The sequence below is a fragment of the Cucumis sativus genome, chromosome 1 (genome assembly GCF_000004075.3).
Source record: "Cucumis sativus cultivar 9930 chromosome 1, Cucumber_9930_V3, whole genome shotgun sequence".
NCBI lineage: Eukaryota > Viridiplantae > Streptophyta > Magnoliopsida > Cucurbitales > Cucurbitaceae > Cucumis > Cucumis sativus.
In genome coordinates, this window is record NC_026655.2 from 30,488,547 (window position 1) to 30,508,446 (window position 19,900).

Here is a 19,900-nt window from a genome sequence, read left to right on the forward strand (position 1 = left end):
GAATTTAAGGTAATTGTCTAACTATGATTAATTAGTGGACTACTTGTAAAGGATTAAGCTAAGCATAATCCAGTAAGCTAATAAACCTACATGAGAAGTGTCAAGCAGGAGTTGGTGAGCTAAAGGGAGTTTAAGGAGTGACTAATCTGATTTTAAGATTAGTATAAATAGGACTTAAGGATTTAAAGAAAGAGTATTCTCAATGCTTCTTTGCAAGAGTCGATTGAGGGGAGCACACCTGATGTCTACATTTAAACGTCGGGACAGCTCCGCCATTTTAATTTTTGTATATTTATTAATAAATGTTTCTCGACGCTCAGAAAAAAATATCGGAGAAAATGTAACTTTCCTCAATGCGTTGGAGAGATACGTCGGGAAAAGTGGAAATGATTATTTAATCTGTCAACTTTTCCCTGCATAATGGAGAGAAACGTTTAGGGAAGTTAAAATAATTATTTAATTGTTCAACCTTTCTCGACGTGTCTGCAAGAACGTCAGAGTTGGTTCCAACAGCTCCAATGTCTACGTTGACCACGTCGGGAAAATTGAATAATAAATTTTAATGGTTAATTTTCCTTGACGCCATTAGTGGAACATCGGGGAAGGTTTACACTATCCCTGACGTTTCACATTATGAAGTCGGGGATGGTTGTATTTTCTAACGTTTTCAAAAAAAAGTATTTTCGACATATGGTGACCTATTTGGGTGATATGAAGAGGTATTAGGCATGCCCCATCAACATGAGAGATAGATCATCGTTCAAGATAAGAGAAAAAATAGCTTTCATGGGACATCGATGCTATCTTCCAGATAACCACGTTTGACGTAGAAGTAGACTACATGATAGAAAAGTATAGCGTAAGGTTCCTCCAATGGTAATGAATGGGTGTGAAATTTTTGAACAACTAGATTTTTTGGAGTTTCCAGTTATGAGTAAGCATCCTTCGTTAAAAGATAAGAAAAGAAAGAGAGCTCTTAATTGGACTAAGAAAAGTATTTTCTTCAATCTTCCTTACTGGTCGAGACTACTAATTCGTCACGAACTTGATGTAACGCATATTGAAAAGAATGTGTGTGATAACTTGGTCAGTATGTTGTTGAATATTGAAGGAAAAACTAAGAATACCACAAATGCTTGGTTGGATCTACAAGATTTAAAAATAAGAAATGATTTACACTTGATAGAAGTTGATAACAGATTGGTGAAGCCACATGTGAGTTACACGCTGACTAGTAGCAAGCGTGTTGAGTTTTCCAAGTTCCTAAAATTAGTTAAGTTATGGATTCGTTTCTAATATTTCACGATGTGTGAATGAAAGAGATGGAGAAAATCTGTACACCATTGTTACTAAATTGTGTAGTTTTGTCTGTGACCTGTGCGCAAGAACAATACGAGTAGGTGATTTGGATCGATTGCAAGTAGATATCATAATCATACTTTGCAAATTGGAAAGAATATTTTCACTTGCCTTCTTCAGCGTAATGGTACACCTTGCCATTCACCTACTATACGGGATTAAGGTTGCTGGTCCGTTTTCTTACAGTTGGATGTATCTTATTAAAAGAAGTATCCACACATTAAAACATTATGTTCGTAACAAAGCACGTCCTAAAGGGTCTATTGTAGAAGGATATTTGATGAATGAATCAAAGACTTTTTGTTCGAGGTATCTAAGTGGGATTGAGACCCGATTCACTAGAGATGAACGAAATGATGATAGGATTCCAGAGGACGAGGTGATTGGTGAGTTCAAAGTGTTCGTTTAGAAAGTACAATTGTTGGGAGCGTCGAGTTTATGAAGCATATCACAAGAAGAGAAACAACTCTTTCATTGATACATTCCGAACAATGTAGATGAAATAGCGGACTACCGCAAGTATGCATTTCTCACTTTAATTCATACTTCATTTGATATCTTAAGTTTTTGTTATTGTCGTCACACAAACTCACAATTATGTACTTTAGAAAACACTTGAAGTTCATACATTGTCCGAGTGAAAGCTTTTTAGACATTTTTAAAAGACATCAACGAGCATTTCCTTATTGGTTCAGAGTCAGGTATATAGAGTAGATGAATTCGAGAATTCATACATGCTTATTTTATACTTTATATATAATTCATTTACATCAATTAATTCAAGTTATGGTAGAAATGTGTGAGTAAACCTTTCTCAAGATTTTTTCTCACTCGCAATGGGACCTTCACTTAAGGTTCGTTCCTACAGTGGATGCATTGTCGGTGGCATACAATTTTACACGTGGAGCATGATTTTTTGTGCACAACACAGAACAATAAAGTCATGGTAGTCGGTGAAGGTAGTGGAGATGTCAATAATAATTTCTACGGTGTTTTAGATGAAGTGTTGCACGTTCAGTATCTGTTTCGACGACTTGCTTGGCTCTTCAAGTGTAGATGGTTTGACATAGACAGTAACAAAAAACATAGGAGACACGTGGAACTAGGCTACATGTCAATCAACACGTCCCATTTTTTGGTTTGTTGAGGAACTAGTGATTCTCGCAACCCAAACACATCAAGTGTTTTCCTCGAAGACCAAAAAAATAGTAAAAAAAAAAATAGTGATTCTTGCAACCCAAGCACATCAAGTTCTATATTTGATACACGATTTTGAACCAAATACGACTAAAAAAAATACAAGATTTATGCTTGATGGAAAACAAATATCATGATTTCAAAAAATATAAAAGAAAAATTGCAGAAGATGAGAAGAAATGCGATAGAAAGGAAAAAGAAAAGTTGTAGAAGAAGAAGAGAATAAAAAAGATGGAAAGGAAGGAAAAAGAAAAGTTGCAGGCAATTTGGAAATAGCAAAAAAAAAATAAAATGAAAAGTAGAATTTAAAAAATTGCTATATTTGCAAAATACAAAAAGTAGGTAACATGCCTACAATATTACACTCTAAAGTGCAATACAATACAATTTGATCTTTAATATTTGAAAATGAATTATATTTGACACTTAAAAGATGACAAGAAAACAAAATTAAACTTCAACTATAATGTATTGGAAAAAAATCCAAAACTTTTGCCATACACCACCTTTTTCATTATTCTTAACTATTTTTACATAATAATTTTTTTATATATAAAAGTTTCAAGTATAATACTCTTTAATTTTTGTGTTTTGATTCAAATTGTTTCGACAAACATGGTAATTACTCTTTCATCAAATTGCTAGACCTGTTCATTTTTCAAGTCACGAGAAACCCATACAATAAGTTGATTTGAAAAAAAAAAAATACATCTAAAAAAAAAATACATTTGTCAAACTTAGAGTGAATCTTACAAATTTTGATCTAAAACAAAATCATCACAATGCTTAGATATCAACAAAGAATAAGGTGAAAAGAAGAATAAATGAAGTAGCTAGAGATCTGGAAATTATATGAAAATTGTTGGAAAGAAACCGAAGACAATTAGTGTAAATAAAGAGAGAGAAGTAGATAAAAGTTAAATTTATTTTGAGCTGTTGAATCTTAGTTGTAGAATTCAAATAAGTGGTGTAAATTTTAAAGTATCAGCACTACATATTAATAAAATAACAATAGTTAAATTTTGTATATACATGCCACCTTTACCCCATGTGAAATGTAATAATTAAATGTTTTTATCATATTTAGATTTTTTTAATGGAAATTTAATTCAATTAACTGTAACATTTTATTTTCAATAAAAAGGATTAGATTTCAAATATTCAGTTTAGGTTAAAATTTAAAAGGAATGTATAATAGCTACTATTGATATGTAATTAAATTTTATTTCCTCTTTTGGACTAAACTACGAGTATATATAAATAATAATACGTAATTGAAACTTAAATATTAAGTAATTTCATTTATATTAACGTAAAATAACGATTTTAAATCCAGATTATATTTTTTTATGTCCAAGGCAGCCATGCCACGGTGTATGTGATTAATATTAATTAAACAAAAACTACACAAAAATGGATATTATCGTAAAACACTTATTTTTAATCATTGCTTGGAGTGTTACATACTCTACTCTAGTTTTAGTATATACAATCAATTGGACTGTTAAATCAAATTTGATTGACTTAATTTCTTAACCTCTAGCTTTTAACAATTTATGATAACTTAAGCTTGTTTTTTACTTTGACTTAAAAAATAGTTACCAAAAACACATTTTCATAAAAAGAAAGGTTTGAAATAAGAATATTTAAGTATTTGACAACTCTTTCTAGTAAATCTCTCTGATTTGTTAATACACAAAGTTTGATTTAAAAAAAAAAAGCAAAGTTGTATTAGAAGATAGATGAAGTAGTATGCATTGATTATGTGTTGTTATTTTAATAATAATTATTGTTATGGACAATGGACATTTATGCAAAATTATATCTTAACAAAAAAACCCTTTGTTTTGCGTTAATATTACTTCACTTAGTATTTAAGTCGCAATCCCAATCCCATTTTCAGATTATTATATTTTATACATTGGCATTTTTTTAAAAAAATACCCAATTCATTCTAATTTTCGCACATTGCCATAGCCGATTTCTTCATCTCAACATCCTCACGATTTTCACGCGTTTCTCATCGACTTCTCCTTCTCCTTTGTCGATCTTCTCTTCTTCCTTGATCGATCGACATATATTCTTTTTCTTCAACGGTATTTTTTATATGATAGTTAGCTATCACCATTTTCATTCCATTTCTTCAATAAGAGCAAGAGAGAGATTGTGAGAAAGCAAGATATTGTGTTCAATGGTGTATTATTATCACTAAAGACAATTGACACTACTCTAAGCTTTTGGTTTCTGTGGCTGCTCAGCTTCCTTTTGTTCAGTTGATGACGACTTTAATTCATTATTATCAAATGGTAAGACAACTACAGGCGATGCAGGCACAGAATCCCAACGCTCTCTCAAGAATTTCATGAATCTCTTTACAGTTTGCTGTCGAAACTGAAGCTCGCGTGTGAAGAGATCAAATATTAGCCCAGATAGTACATACTTGAAAGGAACAATAAGGAGGATAATTGCAGAAGACAACAGCACCAGTGCAACTTCAGTGGTTATCTGGGAAAAAGAATTCAATCGAGCTAATTAATAATTCCATTCCATAAGGAAAGAGACTCCATGTTCATGGGGAAGCTGTTCCACCACCAATGTTCTTTTGCAACTCTACCAGTGAGGGAAAAGAGGAAAAAAAACAAAAGAAAAGCTTTAGTTCAACAGTATAACATACTTGAGTCTGGCCTGCAAGTACAATTGTACGAATTTTCAGGAGCGACACATTCAGATTCTGCAAAAAGTTTTCTACATCGCGCATGGCGTCTTTTACAGCCATAATTTTTTGAATGGTATTAGAAGGTGGCTGATCACAGATAGTTACTTTTCCGAAAGATCGACCAAGACGACCTTGCTCCTTGAGTCCTTTCAATGTCAGCATTCCAGCGGCCACCATCAATAATGTTGTAGGAAATACAAATGATAGCAAGTTTCTGTTAAAGAATCAACATATCAGCTCCAACAAGTGAAAGATCAGCTCCTTACAAGTGATGAAATAGAGACGAGGGAAACATAAGTACTAATAAAATTAGTTAAGCCATACAACTTTTATTGCATGCGCAATCCATGCACTTTTCCACTGTGCATCCATGCAGCAACATATTATTTTCTTAGATCAAAGAATAAAAGAATGTTGAGAACGGAAAGGCAATTATCATCCAAAAAGTTCTAGAAAACCCAAGGGATCAAATAGATGCAGACAAACTGTCGTAGCCAAGTAGTAACTGTCTTGGTAGTTATTCTTTAGCCAACAATTTCTTAGTTACGTCTGTCCATCTATTGGCATCAATATAGGTTTCAACAGTTGAGAAATTCTAAATACCTGGAAGATATATAGAAATCCAGAGCAAAGAGTAAAGGGAATCTTTAAAGTTGTAATCATTGTTAACATGATAGTTCAACGATGAAGTTAAATATGTCTGAGCTGGTTAGGTAAAGTACTATTGAATTGTACTTTTCATAGTTATTTCGGTCCTCTAACAGAAGCGTTTCAAAGCACTTTAAAAGAGGCACTTGTAGATGTGCATGAAAGAGAAGCGTTTTGCTTAAAAATCACCATTCTCAGACTAGCTCAGTTAAATTTGAAACTTGAAAAAGAATAAAAAATAAAAATTTGAAAGACATTAAATGTTGACATGTAGCTAAGTCTATGGATCATTTGACATGCATAGAACATTCAATTTTATCTTTTGTGAAAGCAACACTTCATCTTCTTCAATCATGTTCCCTCCAAATTTGAAATTCTCTTCCAATTTTATTGTGGGGGGCGATGGATCAGGAAGGATCTCCGACCGGAAAAACTTGAACCCACTTGCTAATGAAGTCAGCATAAGGGTTTCTTGAGAAGTCTGGCTTTGAAACAGATGATGTGAAAAAATCCCAATCCGGACAACCAAATGTATGCTTTCATCTTTCAAAACTTGACTGATTCTTCTTCAGTCAACTGGATTTGAGAAATCCTTGATAAAGAGAGCATTTTGAACAATTGTAGGTCCATCGATAACTTCAATATCACCGAAATTAAGATATCGAAATTCATCCTACAATTCGATTGTTACCGGTAAAAATCCACTAGGGTTTTTTCTTACTTTAATTTTAGCGTTCGACACATTATTCATATTCAATGTGTCTAAAGATATGCTCTCGAGTCCTTCAAAGTAATTCCCAATTGCAACAAAGACATCCTTTTCCAGTAAGTTATTGATGGGTATCCATCCTCCAAAACCCTCGTGTAACTTCTGGCCTGCCATGTTTGAACTTATTCCATTTTTCAACTAGAATATAGAAAGGCCTAAAAGGCTGCCATTTACCCTGAGTCTCAATCAAAATTTCCAAATTCCTTCGTGAAAGACGAATTAAGGTCTTATCCACAAATAAAGGGTTGATGCTGATTTTGACTTGAAAGTGTTCTCTAGAGTTTTAACAGTATCCTTCCATTCACTACGTACAAAGAGCCTAGAAATGATCCATACACTGTTGAAATATTCCACGTAAACCTCATTATTCTTGTGAACCCAGTAGGAAGAACTCTGAATACTCTATTGAAGGAAGTTCTGAGGTGCTGAGGTTATGCTCTGTTTTGCTGCTACACGAACGAAGGCCCAAAGATTCTGTTTTTCTGACATCAAACCAAGGGAGGCCTGTGTCCTGAGGTTATGCTCCGTTTTGCTACTGCACGAACGGAGGCCCGAAGATTCTGTTTTTCTGACTTCAAACCAAGGGAGGCCTGTAGAACTTCATTCTCGCCTTCACCAACTCGGATCCCTTTATTCTAATCAAAGAAATGTAAATCTAATGAACTTAACTCTATCTAAATAAGAACTTTGAAGCTGTGAAGGATCTTGAGATGGAAGAAGATGGCTCGAAACACCATTTCTTATATTTCAAATTTGATAAGAATCTTTCCAACATCAGGAGAAAGGACAACCACCCCTTTTTGTCATCCCCTAAAAAATCCCAAATGGTTGAACGTCCATCTAAAGCAGGCCAGAAGTCGCAACATAAAACTCATCCACTAACGGATCTTAACTTTGAGAGCTTCATTCGTCCACGGTCTAACTCCCCAAATTTCAGAAAGAAACGATTCTCAAGGCCCCTTACTATCTCTGCTATCACTGTAAGGAACCAATTCAAATGGGCTTCTGAGAAGACTATTGACGGATGCGATTGAAGGATTTTACAGCTTGCTAGTTCAGTTCCATTGAACTGTAAATAGGCCAGAGAAAACACTGAAGAAAACTGGAGGTGATGCCGGAGAATAGACAAAGAAAGAGAGCACACCGGAAAGGTGCAGATGATCAATGGAGAAGACGGTGGAAGAATGAGAGAATAGTGAGGAGAGAGCATACTTACCTCAAGTTTAAAATTCTCTTCAGACAACAAAAAAAGGAAACAAGATCTTTTTAAGGACCAAATAATTAAACTATTATTGTTAAAATGTTGATATAATTAAATTTAAGATAACTAACTAGTTTAAAGTTTTTTAGTCAATCTATAATTTAATATGGTATCCGAGAATAAATCTTTTTTTTGTTCCAACTCCTGTAAAATCATTTTACTCCACTATCAATATTAGTTTCAACTTGTTAGATCTTCTACATAATTTCAAACCTACAATATTAGTTTCAACTTGTTAGATCTTCTACATAATTTCAAACCTACAAGTGACATGAAATTATTAAAGTGTTGATATAATTAAAATTTATTAGCTTCAATGTTTTTGGTCAATTCGTGATTTAACCATTATTATTAGGAATAAGTTGGTGAAAGGTTCAAATCTCCACCCCTCATATTTAATTTAAAAACATTATATACGAGACAAATACAACAGATTCTCAACTATCCCCTCTTTCAATACAGTAAGTATTAACAAATATCGCTGGCCATCAGAAAACTTAAACAAGTCCAATCAATTTATCAGTGGACTAGGCACTACCATGGATCACCTAACAAATACGAACACGGATACGAGGCACAAATACGATACCACACAAACACTGCGATACGACATATTTTAAAAATCTAGGACACAACACGGTAGGACATATTTATTAATTAAAATATACATTTCTAAAATATATACATCATTTTTATAGTAAAATAAAATTCATAGTAAATCAATTGATGCATTTATATGCTTAAAAGACTTAGCTTAATGTATTTCACACTCAAAAGTTATTATTATTGTTATATATGTGTCTTTTTAGTCTACTTAATGAGTGTTCTATACATGTCTAATGCATTTGTTGCACTAACAAACATCCAATAGGAGTCCACCAACTCTCAGAGTGTCCAAGTGTCCATGTAATTAAAGTGTCTATGCTTCTGAGCAGATCACGTCCTATTTGTGATATGGGTTTCCAGAACTTTTGGGCAATTTAAGGGAGCTAGCTATCAATCACAAGTAAAAAATTGTTGAAGTTTATAAATGATATTTCTAAGAAATTATACCTGAAGATAATAGTATATGCAACTGCAAGAAAAGAAATGGACAAGTGTGGCTGCTCCCAACGTCGAAGTTTCTCAAAAGTCTTGGCTATAATGGTTACAGGAAGTAAAAGTTCCTGCCAGATGCAAAATAAAAATACAATTTTCACGTTCTACCACATAGACACTTAAAAGAATGCTCAGAAGATAAATTCCCGAGTCAAACTATATCACAATGCAATACAGAGTACATTAAAAACTAACCTGAAAGAATGCACACAAGATAAGTAAAACACTATTTTTAAGAACGGCTAACTTTGAGCATTAGTCTCGTTTCATTATTTCAATGAAGAGGATTGTTTCTTTAAAAAATAAATACATAAATAAAGAAAGAAAGAATGAAAGAATGAAAAGCGTAGTATTTATGAGAGACCTTCAATCAAAAGAGACAATAACGATATAACAGGTAATAGATTTTGAAAACCAATGCAAATTCCTGGACCATTTAAACACATCAATGGCCATAGTGGGGATGTTGACTATCAAGTTTATAAGTTATAGGACTGAAGATACGTTGTTGTGTTTGAAATATGAAATCTTGGTTGTGTGCACCTTCAGACAACTAAATGAAAAAACAAAATAAGTAAAATAAGCAAAAAGGATATATGTAGACAAAGAAGCAGAAAATGGGAACTTTGAAGGCAGAGAAGGGAAGATAAAATGTAGTATTGAAACACAACCTTGAAAAGATCAATATTACTAGGTATTCCTTTAATCATTGCTGAATCAATTGTGGCTTGAGTTTTCTCAGCCACTTGGTATCGTTGATTGCAAGTTTCAGCTGCCCTTTCGACTAGGGACATTCCTGCTACAACAAGATTTTTACTTAAGATAACCCCTTCTTTCATTGATGGATTCTTCCAGAATGAGATAGATGTACTTGTATTCCAGGAGGGAGACCTCATCCAATTACGCAAGTAAACACTTCCATCTATGTCAAATATGTGATGACCACCTTCATATACTTCATCTGAAGATCTTGCTATTTGAACTGCCTGATTTTCCTCCAAAAGTAAATTTGTCATCAAGGGCCCACCCCAAATATTTACAGCCAATGTTTGACGGACAACATCACCGTAGGGTGCATTTTGTAGGAACGAAAATGGCACAAGTTTTATTGGATCATCCAATAATTTTTTCAAAAACTGAAGGGCCTGAAGTCTAGCTATGCTATTCGTTGCATTAGCCATAGCTCTTTCTTTTCCTTTATGAGCACCATATACGTGAAAGCATGATTCATCATCATCCTCAGGTCCATATTCACGTATAAACTGATGTGAAGCAACAACTTCACTGATAAAAGCATACCAGACATCTCGCCTCATTTCACCTCCCAAGTCAACAAATTCTAAAACCCATGTTTTCATCCTGTAAATTAAAACCATGAAAACTTAAGTATAAAGAGAATTTTTATTAAGTCAACAAATAATACATCCTTCTAAAATAGATCTAAAAGAAATGAACATCTCCAAACTAAATTTATTTTTGTAGTCTATATGAATTCAAATAGCTACGCTGGATGAAATGATGGAAAAAGATTTTATTGAATTTGAAAAATGTCGAACAGTGAAAAGTCAATATCCATTTTACATTGATATAATGAAAAGAGTGAAGGCTCAAAATACTATGCCACGTGAAACAAAGATACAAGAGAAATAAGCGTCTAAACTAAAAAGATAAAAGCGCTCCAAATCAAGCAAAAATCTTGCGTGGAAAAAATTATTTAAGGAATGCACACTGTTGAAAATTATTTAAGGAAACAATACATATTTGATTACAAGAATGAATGTATTATCTACTCCCATTTGATTAAAAAAATGCACTATCTACTTTCAGCTGAAAATTATTTAAATAAACAATACCAATTCCAAAATACTAACATACTAATCAAGAAAATTATAATTTTACAAATATTTCCATAAATTACAATATATTTCTCATAATACGGTTAACTCCAGCATATAGATTATATGATTTCCACTTAACCCCATGCTGGTTAGAGAACATTGCCCGTGCCAAGCAATTCACTTCGTTAACAAATCTGCTATTATTCCTTTGGTTGAAAAAGATGGACTAAAAAATTTGTCCTTTAAAGAGAATCAATCAACCTCTATGTGCTTGGATCCATAACGTTGCACACAATTGTGGCCTAAGCTGATTTTAGAATATCACTGCAAAGTTAATGGTTCTTCCAAGATAATTTTATGACAATAATAACATTACACTAGAAATATGCAAATGCATTTCAAATATGCTTCCCAGCTTTCATTATTGTTTGAAAAATAAAAATGAAAAGTCAAGGGACCTACTCTGAGTTGGATGATACTGAAACAGCAGAGTCGAAAAGAATAGAGCCGAAAGGTCCTACTTTTGCCTTGTCTACTCGCACTCCATCTTTTGTAAGATCCAATCTCATGATATCTTTCTGCCCAAAGATTCCAACTGCCTATACCGATTAAAAAAACGGATGATTTCAATGGGGATTTCTTAAACATTAGAAATACTAACACTTCATTTTAGAAAATGCATCCATGATGTCTGATGTATTTCACCTTAATTTCTTTTCCTTACAATTTAAGTAGTTCTATGTACATATTAGAACAGTTCTATGCACATTTTAGAAGGCTGCTTAAAGTATGTATTTTGAGAATATTGAAGAAGAAAGAAGAGAAGGTATACATGGAAAACCCTTAGTACAGGGAGAAAAACCACAATAGAAGTTTTTCTTATTATTTTATAATAATCAAAAGAATACGGAAGAATATATAGTCATAATAAGCCCTAACAAAAAAGGAGATAAAACTAGGGTACAGTAAATTACACAAATACCCTTGGGTGGGGATTTCTTAAACATTAGAAATACTAACACTAGAAAATGCATCCATGATGTCTGATGTATTTCACCTTAATTTCTTTTCCTTACAATTTAATAGTTCTATGTACATATTAGAACAGTTCTATGTACATATTAGAACAGTTCTATGCACACTTTAGAAGGCTGCTTAAAGTATGTATTTTGAGAATATTGAAAAAGAAAGAAGAGAAGGTATACATGGAAAACCCTAGTACAGGAGAAAAACCACAATAGAAGCTTTTCTTATTATTTTATAATAATCAAAAGAATACGGAAGAATATATAGTCATAATAAGCCCTAACAAAAAAGGAGATAAAACTATGGTACAGTAAATTACACAAATACCCTTGGGGCTGTAAACACACCACTAGCCCCTAATTTCCAACACTCCCCCTCAAGTTGGAGAGTAGATGTTAATTAGACCCAACTCGCTAATAGAGTAGTCAAAGCTCTACCTGAGTGAATTTGAATAATTTCACTCTTACATGACTAGTGAGTTCGATTAATTTAACTTCTTTTTGGACAAGATATAAATGTCTCATTCATATGAAAGATACAAAAATGCTCGATGGAAACAAGTTTCTGCATAATAGCATACATTGACTAACATGTTTATCATATTCAGATACCCATTTAGTTATCAAAAAAAGCTGTTAACAATTACTTAGTAATGATCTATTCCTATGTTTTCACATAGATAGAGAACAAGATAAGTACATACATACACTAGGCATAAGCTAGAAGAACTCTACGAAAATTGAAACTTAAAAAATAGAAGTACATGAGCAAATAAAACTTCCCAGCTAGATAAAGGAGAAAGAAGGAGCTAACAAAAGAGCATGAGGAAGGATTGGGTGCACAAAATAAATACCCCTTCTCGCCGAACACATGCAAAAAAAAAAAAAAACAAATACAAAAAGTAAGGAAAATGATCTACCATCTCAAGATCCAACTAATGATGGCTAATCTAAAATTAATCAAAGAAGCACGACCACAAATAGGGGAGATGGTTCTTTGACACTCATATTGAATTCAACTGTAAACTAGGAAACTCCGATGATCAAGTTCCAGTTGATAAAGAACAGTATTAGCGCCTCGTGGGTAAATTAATTTACTTATCTCATACTCGTCCTGTTATTTCCTTTGTTGTGAGTGTTGTCAACCAGTTTATGCAGATCCCTAATGAGGAACACATGAAAGCTGTCAACAGAATTTTGAGATACTTAAAATCAACACCTGGTAAAGGGCTGATGTTTAGAAAAATAGACAGAAAGACCATTGAGGCATAGACTAACTCGAATTGGGCAGGATCTGTTGTTGACATGAAGTCTACCTCTAGTTATTGTACATTTGTTTGGGGCAATCTTGTAACTTGGAGGAGTAAGAAGCAAAGTGTTGTGGTCAGAGCAGCGCTGAGGCCGAATACAGAGCTATGAGTTTGGGAATATGGCTTCAGAAAGTTTTGTCAGATCTTCATCAGGAATGTGAGACACCATTGAAGCTTTTCTGTGATAATAAAACCGCTATTAGTATTGCTAACAACCCTGTTCAACATGATAGAACTAAACATGTTGAGATTGATCGGCATTTCATCAAAGAAAGACTTGACAGTGGGAGCATATGCATTCCGTACATCCCTTCGAGTCAATAGGTTGCTGATGTTCTTACCAAAGGGCTTCTCAGACCAAACTTCGACTTTTGCGTTAGCAAGTTGGGCCTCATTGATATTTACGTCCCAACTTGAGGGGGAGTGTTGGAATTCTTTCCTTTTTTCTAGGCATTTTCCTTGTTAGAATCCTAGAATAATTATGGAAAGATTATGGGAATGTTTTCCTCATTTTCCTAAATCTTTTCCTTTTTCATTCCATTGTATACTCTATTTATTCTCCCTTGTACCTATTGTTTTATTCATTAGAAAATAACAACAACAAACAATCGTGGTCTTTCTCCCGGTACTCGGGTTTCCACGTAAATTGGTATGAACTCGTTGTCTCTCCTTTCAATAGATAGTCAATTTTCCTTCCATTTTGAATGCGAGAGAGGGATTTCCCCCTTGTTCTGTTTAGTGATATTGCTGGCTATTTCACTTAAAGGGACTAATATTGAATTTTCTGTTATGGGAAATTGAGGACTGAGTTTCTTAATGTTGAACGCCAGATAATTTTGAAGATTGACAATGTCTTTCTAGCTTTTAAGTAGTCAATTGACTCAATATTGCACATGCATATCCACCTACGAAAATACTGGTAAAAATCATTTGCAATGGAGGTTGAATCCTGTTCAGCCTATACCACCACAATCAAGTCTTCTGCACCTTCATGAAAATGAATACTTTCCAGTATCTAAGAAGGGTTCTGTGTTCAGCTGAGTATTAAAAATGAGTAAAGATTAGACCGGTACTTTGCTCAGTCAATCAAATACAGTAGATATATTCGGAGGGTCTTCTGTGTAGTCTACAGTACACTTCTTGGGAAAATTAGTTAAATGCAAAACCAAAGATGGAGAATCTGGTCTTTTGTTCTTTACTATGACCTAACTCTTAGTAAGGAGTTCGAAGTGCTTGATAGAAATTTATTCTCAGTTCTCACCCATTTTTTAACTGAAGAGCGAGGATATAAGCTTGAACTCTGGACTGGTAGTGGATAGTTTAAAGAGTAGAATGGCTTTTCATGAGAAGTCAAGTGCCCGTTGCATTGTTTTTTCTTTTTTTCTTTTTTTGAAAAGAAAACAAGTCTTGTTTATTCATATAAACGTAGAAAGAAAGAGACTAATACTCTAAGTGCGTGAAGGTTATACAAAGAGTGTGAGGGTTATACAAAGAGTGTACAACATAAAGTATAACTAGGATCAGCAAGCGCACTTGAACATCTCAACTAGGTTGACACCCTCTTACCACCCTCATCATATCCTTAAAACATAACATATAGGACAAAAAGACTATTGATCATTAGCCTTACAAAGGGATTCGACAAAAAGCATAGACAAGGCCTAAGCGAAAAGTGCAATAAGAGATTTAACTCAAACCAAACTTAAGCTAGGGAGATAAAAGCACTCCAATTTGAGTAGATTTCTTGAACACTGTAGCTTTCAAAAGGCTTGGAGAAGGAACACCACAAGGAGGCATTCTTATAGGCAACTTCAAAGCGATCCAACCAAACAAAGGATTTATTGTGGATGGAAAACTCTGACTTCCTTCAAACCATAACTCTGCCAAAAGCAATTTTACTTCATGTATCCAAAGTGATTGAGGGATTTTTTTGAAAAGCACCCCAACTAAAAGTTGCTGGATATTTCCTTGAACGTCAGCACCAAGCACCCAAGAAAGATTAAAGAAAGAAAATAACTTCTCCCAACATTGTGGTGCGTACGAACAGAAGAAGAAGATATGCAAGGACCTTCACCATTTCGATGACATAAAGGACAAATGGAAGGAGAAAGACAGCTGTTAGGAAGTTTACGCTGCACTGCAGAGGATACATTAAGATGACCGATCATCATGATCCAAACAAGAATGTTAACCCTCCTTGGGCTGTTAGACTTCCATAGCGCCCAGTATAGCAACTAGTCCATTGGGGAAGAAGAGGATAAGTGAACTGAGAAGACCCCATTTCCCATCAAAGATCACGATTTTCTTTCAAAATCATCAGATATTACTGGTGCTGCAATTTTTCTAAGCAACAATTGGAACTCAAGTATTTCCTCCTCTTTTAACAATCGGCGAAAAGTGATGGACCAAGAAGCCAAGGAGCTGTCCCAAGGATTTGCCACTGACCCTTTTGGAAGTAATGCCACTCTGTATAGTCTTGGGAACAAAATGTTGAAAGGAACCTCACCCTCCGAAGCATTCGACGAAAAAGCAATCAAGCAACCATTTTCTAACCTATATGTAGCCAAAGCATCCACTTTCAGTCATGTTCTAGATATACTTACCCGAGGACTTCTCAAGCTCTTCCCGTCTTTCCCAGCAGTGTGCCAATTGAAGGAATCTTTTCCGTGTATACTTCTAACCACGTTACACCATAGAGAAGTCTCTTCCTCAATGTATCTCCAGCCCCATTTGGCTAAAGGAGCCAAATTCTTAACCTCTATGCCATCTAAGCCGAGGCCTCCATCTTAAAAAGATTTATTGACTGATTTTCATTTCATCAGATGGTTGATCTTGCTATCTTTACGACCCTCCCAAAAGAAATTTCGTAGAATTCCTTCCAACTTTGAAATCATTCCTTCAGGCATTAAAAAGGTTAGGAAGATTTGATAAAACCAATTTGCATAATGTGGCTCTTCCTCCCCTAGATAAGTTGAATCTTTTCCACTTATCTAACCTTTTTTGTACTTTATCAATCACTGGTTGCCAGAATGTGACTTTGCTTTGGGTATCCACCCAAAGTTAAACCAAGGTAAAATAAAGGAAGATCAGTCTTGCAGCCCAAATTTGAAGCAGTGGACATCAGTTCAATCTCATCAACATCAACACACAAGGCTGATTTTCCCAATTAACTTTCTGGCCGGACACCATTCAAACAGCTCAATGGTCTGTTTTAAATGGGAAAGCATGTTGCTATCAAATTTGCAAAACAAAATGGTACCACCTGCAAATTGAAGTATGGAATCGACCACAAAACCTTCAAAATGTCCATTGAAATGTAACTTTTCCACTAAAGCACTCAGGAATTCACTGACCAGTAGGAATAAAAAAGGTGAAAGAGGGTCCCCTTGCCTAATTCCCCTTGACGCAAGAATCTTCCCCTAGGCCATCCATTTATGTAAACTGAGTATCTAGGGCTTTTAACACAACCCATTATCCAATCAATCCATTTTTCATCAAAGTGTTTATTCCGGAGAACTTTTTCTAACAAATCCCAATCAACACGATCAAAAGCCTTCTCAAGGTCTAACTTGAGGATCCAACCTTTCTTCTTTTTGGCTTGATAATCCTCTACCACTTCATTAGTTATAAAAATAGGATCCATTATTTGTCTTCCTTCAATAAAGGTGCTTTGAGTTGGAGCAATGATGGAGGGCATGACTTTTCAGCCAGCAACTTAGCAATTACCATATAGGTCAAGGTTGTTAGGCTGATTGGTCTAAAATCTTTTACTTCAACAGCATTCTCTTTCTTCTGTATAAGACAAATAAAATTTTCCTGGACACACGAATTCAGCTTTCTATTCTTATAAAATCCGTCAAATAAGGTGAGAAAATTTGCCTTCATTAAATCCCAAAATTTCAAAAAGAAGTTTTGATGAGAATCCATCTGGTCCTGGAGCTTTACCCTTCCCAAGGTTTTTTACGGCTGCCTTAATTTTTGCCTCAGAAAATTTAGCTGTAAGTGATGAATTCTGGTTTGTGGTGATTCATGGCCAATCAAGTTCAACGGGATATGACTCTGACCTGGGCTTTTAGTGTATAAGTTGCTGTAGAAAGTCAGAATCAGCCCCCTCAATCTCTCTATACAACTTAGTTGGAGACCCTTGGTCATTAACCAGCTCAGGAATTAGATTTCTCATTTTTTTGCAGCAAGAAATCGATGAAAAAAACTCGTGTTTTCATCTCCTAAACGAATCGAGTTTAGTTTACTTTACTGGATTAAATTGATTTCCTCCAATCTGTACAGTGCCATTAAATCAGCCTTCAAAGTGAATCTAACATCTTCTTCAACATCTGAAAAGTGTACTGATTCAGCCAATGCACCCCTTCATTGAATGTCTAATCAGGTCATCCTCCTTTCTACTTTGGTTCTCCTGAAATACAGCAAACCACTCTTTCACAGCAATCTTCACCTTTCTCAATTTTAGGTTGAAAACAAAACCGTCCCAACCAACAAAATGGCTATCTTTCAAGGCGCTTTCAATGACTTTGTTGCATTCTTTGTTGAGCATCCAACTGTTACAAAATCTAAAAGGCCCCCATTTGAAAGATCCAGCTTCAAAAAGAAGAGAAAAATGATCAGAAAACAGTTTTGCTCGTCTGTTAACCCTCGTATTTTAAAAACCCTCATTACAAGTCGTATTGATGAAAAAATGTTTGGTTAGAGATCTTGCTAAGGAAGAACCTTCCCTTGACCAAGTGAATCTACCATTGCTAAGAGGAACCTCCAAGAGTTTAGCTCGATGAAGAACATTATTAAACTTCCTCATACATTTAGTGGTTCTTCCACAAGGGAATCGTTCATGTGCACATCATGTGATGTTGAAGTCACCTCCTACACACCATGCCCCATTACAAATTTACAATAATTTGACAAGAAAAGTTGCTCAGGCCAAACAAATTTTCTTTTCTTGCAAACGTTTGGGCCATAAGCATTTGTAATCTAGCAAGTATTTTTACAAATTGTGACGCATTTACCTGAGATACTCACCTTTCAATGTTTCCACAACCATCAAATTGCTCATGTCCCACAAAGTTAAAATTCCACCTAAAGTGCCCTGGGATTCCCCAAAATACCAGCAACTCCATAACGACTTGATAAAACTAATGTCAAACTCCTCTGTCTTTGATTCTTGAATGAGGACCACATCTGGGTGATGCTTTTTCAGGAATCTTCTTAAGGCCAATCATTTGTTTGCATGCTTTACACCTCCCGTACTCCATGATATAATTCTCATTGATGACCAAATGAGCTAAAACTTATACTGTTGCTATTTGAAAGGTCCAGTCCAAGATTAAGCTTGCACGCAGCAATATTGATTTCAAGTGATTTGGGATTCCAGAGGACTGAACTGTTGCAGTGCAGTCCGAGTTCTTCTCAACAACTGACAATTCTTCTTTCAACTCTACATCAAGCTGAAACAGAGCATCCAGGTCTGTTTCAAAGGGCTCTTTCTGTAGCAATTTCTCATTTTCATCAGTCTTTTCACCATGATCTACTTCTTCACTGCTCACAATAATTAGAGAATTGGCTGCGGACTCGCTCCTATTTTTGGATAGAATTATCGGTGTTTGTCATGGAGTACCTCTCAAAAATGCCCGTTGCATTGTTATCCCTTGTCACATTTCTCATTAATGTTATGAAGGCTTCAAAAGGGTGTCCTATTACCTTCGTTCACATGGCTGATTGTTTTGATAGATAGTTCAAAATGAAGATAAGTTGAAACCACTTGAACCTGGGAAGATTGGAGTTCTTGCAATCAAAGAAATTTTAAGTTAGAGTATTATCAGGAGAAATTGCTGAATGAAGGATTTTAGGTGGTTCTTCCAGCCAAAACAACTATGGAACATACCGTAATTCCTGCAATTGAGGCTCTAATAGAAACAGAAAGGACATAGAAGAGGCAAGGAATTTACTAGGAATTGCACTTCAAATTCTTCAGGTTAATGCTGTTTTCTCTGTCATCCTTGCTTCTGAAGACATGCTGGATTTTTCCCCTAAGGAGACCCTTCTTAAAGTTTGTATTCCAATGGACGCATTAGCAAGGTCCACCATCACTGGTCATAATCCTTGTCCTGTCTACACTTTTACAGATCTCAATTTGTTCTAAAGTTTTTTGCCCTTCGTTATGACTTATGTGCATCTAGAACCACCAGCGGATTTAGTATAGGCCCAGGGGGGCGAGCCCCCTCTAACTTTATTGTCTTTATATAATATGTATAAACAAAACCAACTAATGTTTAATATTTATAGGCAATTAGTGGCCCCCCAACTTTATTGTCTTTATATAATATGTATAAACAAAACCAACTAATGTTTAATATTTATAGGCAATTAGTGGTATCTATGCTTGTCAGCCCCCCTTCCAACCAGAGTTCAAGTCTTACTTGTGTAATTTTTTTTCCAGATTTTTATTTTTTCTCTAAGTTACAACTTGAAGCCTCCTGTCAATAAATTTTCTGGATCCGCTACTGTCTAGAACTACATTTATTTTTTATATACGTTTAGTCAGAAATCTAATTTCAACTGAAAAGTAATTAACACCTCAAAATAGACAGCTTTATCGGTAAGAGTAATTTTTCCTGGCCAAGCAATATTATTCTCCCATTTTAAAACGGGTCTTTTCTTGCTGGAACCA

General features: G+C 34.8%; 1 protein-coding gene across 3 annotated transcripts in view; it reads right to left on the reverse strand.

Moving 5' to 3' along the window:
- Positions 1 to 4,364: 4,364 nt before the first annotated feature.
- LOC101209123 overlaps positions 4,365 to 19,900 on the reverse strand; it is a 39,433-nt gene continuing 23,897 nt past the window's right edge. For all 3 annotated transcript variants that reach the window (XM_031884111.1, XM_011661943.2, XM_031884113.1), the window contains 5 exons: positions 11,349 to 11,485; positions 9,720 to 10,407; positions 9,004 to 9,116; positions 5,231 to 5,486; positions 4,365 to 5,061 (listed from right to left, as the gene is read on the reverse strand). In XM_031884111.1, coding sequence (XP_031739971.1) covers positions 4,786 to 5,061; positions 5,231 to 5,486; positions 9,004 to 9,116; positions 9,720 to 10,407; positions 11,349 to 11,485 — 1,470 coding nt within the window. In that variant the 3' untranslated portion in view covers positions 4,365 to 4,785. The remainder of the gene's footprint in view (positions 5,062 to 5,230; positions 5,487 to 9,003; positions 9,117 to 9,719; positions 10,408 to 11,348; positions 11,486 to 19,900) is intronic.